Source organism: Leucopleurus acutus (genome assembly GCF_964270905.1).
Source record: "Leucopleurus acutus genome assembly, chromosome: 7".
Taxonomy (NCBI): domain Eukaryota; kingdom Metazoa; phylum Chordata; class Mammalia; order Artiodactyla; family Delphinidae; genus Leucopleurus; species Leucopleurus acutus.
Genome location: NC_139150.1, coordinates 56,592,789 through 56,605,025, shown reverse-complemented (window position 1 = coordinate 56,605,025; position 12,237 = coordinate 56,592,789). Strand labels below are relative to the sequence as shown.

At 36.5% G+C, this 12,237-nt stretch overlaps 1 protein-coding gene across 4 annotated transcripts in view; it reads right to left on the bottom strand.

Annotated features, from left to right (window-relative positions):
* Nucleotides 1-12,237, bottom strand: part of UHRF2 (ubiquitin like with PHD and ring finger domains 2) — a 76,146-nt gene that overhangs the window by 23,412 nt on the left and 40,497 nt on the right. For all 4 annotated transcript variants that reach the window (XR_014326333.1, XM_082842842.1, XM_082842844.1 and 1 more), the window contains exons 5-6: nucleotides 2,592-2,701; nucleotides 119-305 (exon numbers count right to left, since the gene is read on the bottom strand). Coding sequence is in view for 3 of the 4 variants with exons in the window: in XM_082842842.1 (XP_082698968.1) it covers nucleotides 119-305; nucleotides 2,592-2,701 (297 nt within the window). In the remaining variant the exon portion in view is untranslated. The remainder of the gene's footprint in view (nucleotides 1-118; nucleotides 306-2,591; nucleotides 2,702-12,237) is intronic.

The window sequence follows — 12,237 nt, the reverse complement described above, 5'->3', positions numbered from 1 at the left end:
ACCTATCAAAAAAATATATACACTATGTATCTTCAGAAATCTACTTTTGGTGTTTCAAAGACACATTTCACATTCAATTCTTAACACAGTAGCAACAAAAATCCCCTGATAATCATACCAGTATTCCTCTTCAGGGATCTTATCCAAAGGAGGATTCAGGCAGTAAATATGATAGGCCATGTTACATTCATCACATAGAACTTGCATGTTGGGTTCCTGTTTTCCACCACATATATGACAGGAGCAAGAACGGCATTTCTTATTTGGGTCTCCACCACAAAAGTCACATTCAGGGTCATTTTTCCCTATTAAGAACAAAATTATAGCAAGCCTAGTCTTAAAATCATTTTTATCTCTATGAATCTTATAAAGAAAAACCCATGAGAATAACATGCAGCTTTTTTAACAAAGAGAAAAAAACCATAAGAAATAATCCAGTATAGTACTTTAAAGTTCCCCAAATGTGCATCGAGATGCCTAGGGGCAATGCAGTGAACTCACAGGGCACCGTAAGATATATTAAAATTTCAAGCAAAATACAATACTTGAACAAAGTTGTTTGGATTTAACTACGTAATAAACGAAACTATTATGTAACACCTATTCTGCAGATCCAAACCTTTCCTTGTGGACTGAACTAGGAGGGGTACGGCTATTAGAAGTTAGCAAACCCATTTTGGTTTTGCTATGCCCCCAATATACTCTTTATTAGTAACAGTATCTAACAGTTTATTTATTTATTTTTATCTTACTTGTCAATTGGTTCAGAACTCTGGCAACTAACAGGTTCCGCTTATTGCCCCCCACCTCCCCCAACCCACCAGCCTCCCCCATCTAAACCCAAACACCTTCTGCCAAAATATTCACTTGAAATTATAAAATATACATATATACACAGAAATCTTATAGTAATGCTCACTAATACCAAAAGTAAAATTTAAATGTCAAAAGAGTAACAGCTGGACAGATTTTGTGTAAAATGAGGTAAGTTTATAAGAACTATAATACAGAGGTAGCCAAATATGTTAAATTCAAAAAGGAAATTGCAGAATAAATTTTTTACACAAAATTAACTGTATAGATACACAAAGATGAATTAGATAGATACAGAAAGATGTCTAGAATGACATATATTGTTAGAGTGATTACCTCTTGGGAGTTATATAATTTATATAGTTCTATACTCTGAATTTCTTACAAATGCACACAATAAATTCGCGAGGAATTTACCGTATCAGAGCTGATTGTTCATTAAGAGAAACAGGGAAGAAGTACCTGACAAATAAGAGACGGGGAAAGAAAATTGCCACTGATTTCAGTACTAACTTTCTGACTGATCACACTGCCTATTCTTGCTAATGAATGGAAGGTTACAATTTTGTTTCACTTCCACTAAGGTAGCTGTGACAACATATAAGTAATGGAAATTTCACAGACCTAAAATACCAAAGGTATGTTTGGATTTTTGGTTTGGAGAATGATCTGGTCAATGGCAATCTGGCTGTGAAATGGTTTCTTTACACAGAAGTTCAAAGCTGTAGCTATAACATGATTAGCATTAGACAGAGGAGAGAACAACATATATATGCAGATACACTGAGAGAGAAAACACAAGAAAAACCTGGTCAATCTTCTTTTTCTATTGTGTTTTACTGAGAGCAAGTAAGTCACATTAAATAAGTTTACTTATCAAGTTTACCTTTATTCCTAGAATATAACCATACAGTCATAAACCATAGAAACAGTCATAAACCACAGAAACAGTCATACACAGTATGCCTTAAGGTTCTTAATTCACGTAGATGTATTAGCATCACAGCCTCAAAAAATGAGTATGGCTTAGACCAGTAACATGGAAATCTTATTTATTGATCTGTTAAAGGTCTTGTCTTGTTCTAATCTTGCACAACTGTGGTAAGAAGAGGTTAGGCAGAACTATTTAATCTTGAATATTTCTTTTCCCAGAATATACTAGACATTGACACACAGCATAAAGTCAATGAATTGTTCTCCAGAAAAAAAATCAGAATTGACAGAGTATGAGACACTGTAACCTATTTGCAAAGATAGTGACTGAACCATGAATGAAAAGACTTAGAATCTAGTTTGCCTCTGTTACCAACTAGCTACATGATATTAAGTAAAATATATGCAAGGAAGAGATAAGGCTACACTCTAACATCCTAACGATGACATAAACCTCATTCACTACCTCCCAGAAATTCAGGGCTCAACCAGCATTATTATTCTTAGGCTCTACTAGTATAAAAATAAGTCTCACTATTCAAAATTAATCTTAAATGGCCACAACATTACCAAAGTGGGTTTTTAATCTGGACAGACTCTATAATAAAGGAAACAGCAAGAAAATGGCAATAAAATGCCAAGATGAGAAAATATTTTTTGAAGACAAATCTTATCATTTGAGAAAAATCCATTAAACCAAAATAGATCTTACATCAAAATGGTTGTCTTGAAAATAAATTTGTATGGTCTACAATTTTAGACTTTCTCAAAAGTTATTCCCTGGCCAGTTAAAATGGCAATCATGAACAATAAATGCAGTCTCAGCCCGTAAGAAAAATCCATACTTAAAAACTTTCCATCTGCCAATGAAAGAGGATGGGCTCCAGGTTTCTCGATCTTGAAGATTTCATTTATGAATCTTATCTGACAGTCATTTAATTTTCCTTCAGAACCCCTGTTTAAAAAAGGAAGAAAGGTTAACCTCTGCCAGCAAAATCTAAATCACACACAAATAGTAATTAAAAGTCAGTTTGGAAACTCACTGAACACTTCCTATTTACAAATGGGGATTACAGCTATTCTAATCACTGAGTTATTGCTTCCAGCAGTAGGAAAAGTCCAATGATTAATATTTGAAGTTAAGTGTCACTTTTAATATCAGGAAAAAAAATTCAAGACTCAGATCATCTGGTGAGAAGATAGCTATCTTGTAAATTTAATTTAACTTAAAGACTAGGTAAAATGATACTCCCAATTAAAATGAAAGATTTAAACATATTTCCAATAAATATGGCAAGTTTCTGGGTAAATAGATGACCTCTTATTACAAAGAAAAGTCTTTCAAATACTAAGCCATATTTTTCATAGCCACGTTTATAGCTGTTTGCATATACTTCTTCAAAGTTTCTTGCTGTGACTGTGGATTTGTATAATTCTTTTAATTTATCAACTTTTGCTTTGTATTTTTGAAGATATATTATTGGGTACATACAGATTAAGGATCCTTAAATCTTATAAAATGTCTTTGTATCTCTAGTAATGCATTTTGTATCAAAAGTGTACCTTTGGTTTTTTTGATTACCATTTGCTTGGTGACTTTTTCAATCATTTCACCTTTTAAAACTTTTAATGTCAAATGCAGAAAATTTATAGATAAATGTATGGTTTAGCCAATTATAAGGTACACATCCTTGTAATCAGCCATGACAAGAGATAGGACTGTCAACTACCTCAGTAGTTCATGTCCTCCCTCCCAGTCACAACCTCTTCACTCCCTCCCATGAGTTATATTTACCTTAATTTTCTTCAATCTTCTCACCTGTCTGCCTAAGTATATGATATAGTTTTCTGTTTCAAAAACTAAATTCCCAATATTTTTCCTTATAATTTGTTGAAGAAGCCCCACCATTTGTCCTATAGAGTTTCCCATGGTCTCGATTTTGATACCTGCATTCCCAAAGTGTACTTTAGTTTTTTCTGTCATTTATATTTCCAGTAAATCAGTAGTTGGATCTGGAGTAAAGGCTGAAAACCCTTGGTTTGATGCCTGTTTTTAACAATAAAGTTTTACTGGAACACAACTATGCCTATTCGTTTATGTATTCTCCATGGCTGGTTTCATGCTATAACAGCAGAGTTGAATTGCGACAGACCATCTGGCGGCCAAAGGTTAAACTATTTACTATCTGTCCCTTTATAGAACAAAACTGCTGACCCTTGCTCTAAATGTTTACTCAAATCCAGGTTCATTTTTTGGGTAAAACTGTCTATAGGTCTATTTTCATCAGTAAGCACCTAATTATTTAGTTGTCTTTTCCTACAGCAGCCATAGATGCTCAATGCCTAGATTAATTCACTGGGAATTGGAAAATGTTGGTATTCTAGTTCTTTCATTCCTTTTTTACTTATTTGCTGGAATAATTCCATAAAGAGAAACCTGAGCTCATCAATTACTTGGTGACTCAGTGGTATAGCTCATATAACAAATATAGATGAAATGCTTTCTTTAGCAGTTTAAAAAACATAGTTCTCAAACATTCTATGTAGTTGACTAATGAGTTTCTATGTAACTAGGAGTTCACGTATTTGAGGTGTTTCAATCCACGCTAGATATTTTCCTTATTGATGTTCAAATCGCCTCATCTTTGGCCAATGGGATATTCCAGCTGATTCTCAAATCTTTCTGACAAGAATTTAGCAATCTTTGTGGGCTTCCTTGTTATGTGCAAGACAAGATTTTTGTTCTCAGTTCATCTTGTACATTTTCTGCCCCCACCCGGTGTCTTTATTTTTTTAATAGATCTTTACTGGAGTGTAATTGCTTTACAATACTGTGTTAGTATTACAATACTGTATTAGTTTCAAAGTGAATCAGCCATATGCATACATATATCCCCATATCTCCTCCCTCCCACCCTCCCCATCCCACCTCTCTAGGTCATCGCAAAGCACCGAGCTGATTTCCCTGTGCTATGCTGCTGTTTTCCACTAGCTATCTATTTTACATTCGGTAGAGTATATATGTAGATGCTACTCTCAATTTGCCCCAGCTTCCGACCCCCGACCGCCCCCCCCAGCCTGTAGTCTTATCTCCAAGGAAGCCTAGTTTCTTTTAGGTGGAAATGGTTATTTTAAGACCACAATTTAGGCACTAGAAAAGCTTTCTAAAACTGGATTGATCACTATTTCTAGACCAAGCTACAAAATTTAGACATACACATTAATACACGTACAAGATACCTCATGAGTTCATGCAAACACTTTCTGTTCAAATTCAGGACTAAAGGATAAGTCTGCTTTTGACAAAGCAATTATTTCTCTTTCTCCTTTCCCCCACAATCAGAAAATCCTAGTTCTCAAAGACACCAGGGATGCCTAAATTAGAATGCTACAAGTACTTCTTTGCTTTACCCCACATTACATATGACATTTTCACCAGTTGTCATTATGACTACAGAAAATACTATAAAATTTCTTTGTGTATTTCTGCCATGTCTTACAGTTATATCTACAGTGTCAGACCATAAAACCATTACATACTACACTTTCTCCTTTATGTACCTCCCTCTAGTCCCAGTTCTAGATGCAGAGATATTTTTAATGTTTATCACTACTCTATGTCAAATTGCCTACAGTCATCTTGATGGTCTGAAACTAGTTCTCTACAAGATTTCCCAAGAAGGGTTCATGAGAACAATTCCTCCCCTAGTTCTTACAAGTTAATGACAGCTTGTCTCCAGCCTTTATACTGAAGGCCAGTTTGGCTAGACTTAAAATTCTTGGCTTACCTTTTCTTGACTCATGGATGTCTTTCTGGGATGTTTTCCTTGTAAGGGTGTTATCCTGGTTCCTTATTTTTTCTTTTTCTTCTAATTTTGTATGGATTTCACATCAATGTTTTTCTTTTGCTTGTTTTTATAAAATTTTCTTGACCCTTTAGAGGGTATAACTTCAATTAGGTTTGCTAGATCACAGCCACAGAGCTCCACATAACTCAGTTTTGTTGTTGCTTTTTGGAGAAGCATTCAAAACTACGGCAGCTAAAATCTAATCTGATAGAAAGCAGATCAGTAGTTTGAGGCCAAGGTTGAGGGTTGTAGTAGTAATTGTGACTCTGATGGAGCCCACAGGGACTTTTGGTGGGGGGTAATGAAAAGGTTCTATATCTTGATTACAGTGGTGGCTTTATATGGTACATATTGCTTTAAGTAAATTTTGCCTCAAAAATTAATTTAAAAAATGACGCTATAGAAACTTCCTTTTGGTATCTCCTGGCTCTATTCCCCTGCCCTATTTTTAACTGGACCCTTTTTTCCTTTGTCTTTACTGTTCCTGTCCTACTCAATTTGGACTGCATTCCTAGTAGTTTATTCTCAATATGGGACTTTGTCCTGGAATGGAACTTTAGCTGACTAATTTTGAGAGTTCCTAGGGCTCTAATCTCTTCAGACCTTACTGCAAACTGCGTATACTCATCCAAACTGGGGTGCATACCCATTTCTGGCTTCAGCTGCTGTATTAGTTAACTATTATTACATAACAAGTCACCACAAAACTAGCAGTTTAAAACAAAAATTACCTCAGTTTCTGTGGATCAGCAATTTGGAAGCAGCTTAGCTGGGTAGTTCTGGCTCATGATCTTTCCTGAGGTTTCAGTCAAGCTGTTGACCAGACCTACAGTCTCATCTAAAGGCTCAACTGGGGAAGACCAACGGGCTGTCTGAATTCTCACAACATAACAGCTGGCTTCCACCAGAGGAAGTGATCTGAGAGAGCCCAAAATGGAAGCTTCCATAACCCAATCTCAGAAGTGGTATACCATCACTTCTGCCATATTCTACTGGTCACAAAGAGCAACCCTAATAAAATGTGGGAGGGAACTATGCAAGGTGTTGAGTACCAGGAAGAAGGAATTATTGGGGATCATCTTAAAAGATGGCCACCATAGCTGCTACTCTCAGGTGAGATAGCTTGCTGAGGTAACTTACTATTTTGGAGTTCTTGGGTCAATCATATATCCTGTTACCCTCTTCTTCCTCTTGTAATAGTTACCAATACCGCACAGGTCTTGTAGCTTTCAGTTGTTTATCTCAGCAGCTATCTTGGTGTTTGTGGGAGATACCACATCACCCTAAATGTCTGTAGATACTGCCCTTAATTTTTGGATTAGATCTTTTCGTTCTATTTGTTTTTATAAGGATATCTAGGAAGATTAAAATCTATGCTGTTGCCATCTTCCTAGAATCCCATCCATCCTTATATTTTCAACTTCTGTGATTTCATATTTAAGGAGATTTTCTTATAAGCAGCCTAAGAGTTTTGTTTTTATTTTAATCTAGTCTGTTGATCTTTGTCTTTATAATATTTAGTTCATATATAGTTAATATAATTGATGATATATTTGTTGCTACCATTTTACCATGTCTTCTATTTTATCTACCTTTTTGTCTTACTCTTCTTGATTGCCTTCTTTTGTATTATTCTATTTCCACTCTTAATTTGCTAATATTTTATTAATTTTTAGTGGTTCTTAGAGAATGCACCATGCAAACCTGAAAAATCAATCTGCTTTACGTTTTACTTTCAGTACTTTCCTGATCACGTCAGAATCTCAAAGCTTCATTTACTAATCCCATCTTTCACATGGTTATCATGATTTTATTCTACACATATTTTAATCTTATTTTTTCAGTAGTCTATTTGTACTCAAATAGTTACCCTTCCTCTGTTCATAATTATTTCCTATATTTCCTTATTTCTATCTGAGATCATCTTCCTTCTGCTTAAAGAACTCCCTTTAGTATTTCTTTTAGTGCAAGTCTGTTGGTTGGTATTCTCTCAGGTGTGGTCTGACGTCTTTATTTTGGTTTCATTTTTGTAGTATATTTTCATTAAAAATGTATTTCTAAGTTGAGAACTTTTAAAGTTAGTGTTTTCAGATGCCATTCCACTGTCTTCTAGCTTACACTACTCCTGGTTAAAACTCAGCCGTCTTCCCTTTGATTCTACCTTTAGTTTTCAGCAGCCTTATTGCAATATGCCACTGTTTTCTTTTTAATTATCCTGCTTAGGAACTACAAAACTTCAATCTTCAACTGACGTCTTTTATCAGTTTTGGAAAATTCTAGCTATTACATTTTCAAATAGTTTTCACCCTACTCTCTTTTGGGGAACTACAAAAAGATGTAAACACACCTCTTCACAAAGTCCCACATATGTAACAGTCTTTTCTGTATTATTTTCCATTATATTTTCAATGTTTTAGTTGGATATTTTTCACTGACTTGCCTTTGAGTTTATCCTATCTTCTGCTGTGTCTTATCTGCTGATAAACCAACCTAAGGAACTCTTAGTTGTGGAAACTGTATTTTTCATTTCTTATTCTCCATATGATTATTTTATAGATTCTAATTCTCAGTTGAAATTCTCTATCTTTTCAACTATTTTCTTAAGCATATTAATTATAATTAAAGTTCCTGCCTGATAATTTGATCAAGATCACTTATGACTCCATTTCTGTTATTGGTTTATCTTCTTCTGGTTTTTGATTATGTGGCCCTGTCTTTTGGTAGCACAGTATTTTTGATTCCATGGTAGATAGTATATTTAAAACATTAGAGGTGGGCTTCCCTGATGGCACACTGGTTAAGAATCCACCTGCCAATGCAGGGGACATGGGTTCGAGCCCTGGTCTGGGAAGATCCCACATGCAACGGAGCAACTAAGCCCGTGTGCCACAACTACTGAGGCTGCGCTCTAGAGCCCGTGAGCCACAACTACTGAGCCCGTGTGCCACAATTACTGAGGCTGCGCTCTAGAGCCCATGCTCCACAATAAGAGAAGCCACCACAATGAGAAGCCCGCGCACCACAACGAAGAGTAGCTCCCGCTCTCCGCAACTAGAGAAAGCCCGGGCACAGCAACAAAGACCCAATGCAGGCAAAAATAAAAGAATAAAATAAATAAATTTAAAAAAAGAAAGAAAAGCATTAAAAAAAAAACACATTAGAGGCTTCAGACATTATCTTACCATTAAGAAGGTCCAATCTTCCTTCTGCTGGAGAGATACTACAGTGGTTTAACATTTTAATTAGCAACTCTGCTGAGGCAAGGCTGGTTTTTCAGCTTTGGTAAGGTTTAGTCTATCTGTCTGCCTTAACCATCTACAGTTTTCAACTAAGAGCCTGTTGTATATTCTGTGGGTCCACTCCACCAGGGATCCCCAAATTCATGTTTGCCTTCTAAGACTGCTAAAAACTCCACTTTGTTTTTTACTTATGTTTTTAGCCTCCTGCCTAGGAAAACCCAGTATTTGGCAAAAGTCCTAAGAGAGCACAGGTCATATGCTTGAGGCATCCCACATATCTGCCAACAGCTCTGATTTCTTGTCCCTACACTGCCGCCAGTTGTTCAGTGAGGTTTGCCCTGTATCCATAATTAGCATAGTCCCCAGGGTAAAAGCAACTACAAAAGCTAACTGTCAGGCTTCCCTGGTGGCGCAGCGGTTAAGAATCCGCCTGCCAATGCAGGAGACAGGGGTTTGAGCCCTGGTCCGGCAAGATCCCACATGCTGTGGAGCAACTAAGCCCGTGCGCCACAACCACTGAGCCTGTGCTCTAGAGTCCGCACGCCACAACTACTGAAGCCCACACGCCACATCTACTGCAGACCGAGCACCAAAAGCCTGCGGCTCTGCAACGAGAGGCTACCGCAATGAGAAGTCTGCGCACTGCAACGAAGAGTGGCCCCTGCTCGCTGCAGCTAGAGAAGGCCCGCGCTCAGCAATGAAGACCCAATGCAGCCATAAATAAATAGATAGATAAATAAATAAATTAAAAAAAAAAAAGCTAACTGCTTCCTAAGGTTCTTCCCTTTCCAGAGTCATACCCCTGGTAGTTCTCCTTACCTCTCTGCTGCCTTTCAGATGACAACTGTACTTGATCTGGCTATTCTAGTTGTTCTAGGTAAGAATGCTGATCTGCAGCCAGCTATTCCACCCTACCTGGAAAGAGAAACCTTCTATGGGCTTCAATAAAGTCACAAAATCAGACAGCTTAAAACTAAAATCACTTTTCCAGTCACTTATCATTTTAAGTTGAAGGCTTACTACATCCATTTCCTCTTGACTAAACTAATGAAGGCATAGATCACAACCAAAACAGGTAGTCAATTCATTCCTTCAGGAAACACCCTATTTCACTGAAATCTAATAAATGAACAATTGTAAAAATGCACTATTTTATATACTACCAAAAAAGAAACTGGCCTGCAATGGGTCAGTATAAGAAGAACCCTCAAATAAAGTTGGGACACCAAATGAAAGCTAACAACTATAAGATATATTATTTTATGAAACCTCAAGCAAGAAAAAAGCCTGAGATGAGCAGTCTAAGAAGGACCCTCAAAGCTAGGACAACAAATGGCTTCTCTCATGTTAAAGAAAAATGGCAAATAAACCACCCTGCAGATACAGAAAATAAAGATGACTGTGTTTCAATATTACCCCTGGGTATAAGGAGAAAAAGTATCCCTTGAGAGTTGAACCACAGGCATACCTTGTGGTCTGCAGATATGAATTCATACTACCTGTGTGGTTTAAAAAAGCTCAAGCAGGAAATTTAACTTCAAGTTAGATGGCACTCCAAGGTGACTAGCAGAAGTAAACTCAAATATCTGAAAGAACCCAACTTTAGTCAGTCCAATAGCAATTTTAAGATACATCATAATTTCAGATGTTAAAATATGGAAAACCGTTAATTTCAGATTCTATGAAGTATTGTATTTACTGAACATTTATTTTAACTAGTGCTTAGAACAGGGCCTGACACACAGGAGCAAACAACAACAACAAAAAAATCAAAGCATTAACATTCCAGTGGTATGCTTGGCAGAATAATAGGCCCCAAAGACATCTATGTCCTAAGCCCAGGAACCTGTGAATATGTTACCTTATATGGCAAAAGGGACTTTGTTAATGACCTTTAAATAGGATTATCTAGATAGGCCCAATGTAATCACAGGGGCCTTGAAAAGTAGAAAAGGGAAGAAGAAAGAGCCTGATGAAGATGTGACTACAAATGAACAATCAAAGATACAATTTTGTTGGCTTTAAACATGGAGAAGCGGGCCGCGGGCCACAGGCCAAGGAATTGGGAGGCCCCTAAAATCTGAAAAAGGCAAGGAAGTCAATTTTCCTTCAGTCTCCAAAAAGGAACATCCCTGCCAACACTGCTTTTAGCCCAGTGAAACTCATAAGATTTCTGACCTACAGAAGTGTAAAATAGTAAGTTCTATTATTTAAGCCACTAAGCCTGTGGTAATTTGTTATAGCAATAACAAGAAACTAATACAAGTAGGGCAAGAGAAAATAATAAATGTCAGGTGATAATCAGTATCATAAAGAAAAATAAGTTAGACTACGGGAGAATTCATTCATATACACACACACCTATGCCTGGTATCTGTCTGTCTGTATTGTTTTACATAGCGTGATCAAGAAAGTTGTCTTTCGAATTGATATTTGAATAAAGAAATAAAACAAAAGACAAAGTAAGCCAAATGAATATCTGTGTGGAGCAGACCAGTCAGAGGAAACAGCATGTACAAAAGCTCTGAAACAGGAGCGTGTTTACATGATTAAGCAACACAAGGAGGCCAATATGGTTGGAATACCGTGAGCTTTGATTTATAACTTGATATGGACATCAAGTTCATAGTCTGTAAGACTGGTACATTCAATAATCAGATCACTAGAGATGGCATGATAAATGACTATGGATAAAATTTAGTAAATAAAACCCTAAAAAATGACACAAAATACACTAACTACATCCATAGTTTTAGTAAGGTTAAAATTTTTTTTTTGCTATAGGATTCAAATTCTACTTAGGAATATCTAATCTAGTATAATTTCATACAGTATTAAATATACAAGAGTAAGTGACCAAAGTTTTGAAAAACTGATTTAAACCCTAGACTTCTGTTTTGAATTTTCTTCAAAGCTAAAATAGAAACAGAAAATGGCAAGCTAAAAATAGAATTTTGTTAACTAGAATTAGATAGTTTAAGCATATTCACTTTTTGGTACTCACAAATTAAAAATTAGATACAAGCATGAACTTTAACTCCAAGTTCCCTTATCAAATCTCCAAGGCAGATTACAAATCATGTCCTCTGTTTCTTCCTTTGTACCTTCAATACAATAGAGAGGATCAAAGCCGAACGTTAGTTTTTTTGTAAATGTCTAGTATACGCCATGATCAAGTGGGATTTATCCCAAGGATGCAAGGATTTTTCAGTATCTGCAAATCAATCAATGTGATACACCACATCAACAAATTGAATAAAAACCATATGATCGGGCTTCCCTGGTGGCGCAGTGGTTGAGAATCTTCCTGCTAATGCAGGGGACATGGGTTCGAGCCCTGGTCTGGGAGGATCCCACATGCCGCAGAGCAGGTAGGCCCGTGAGCCACAACTACTGAGCCTGCG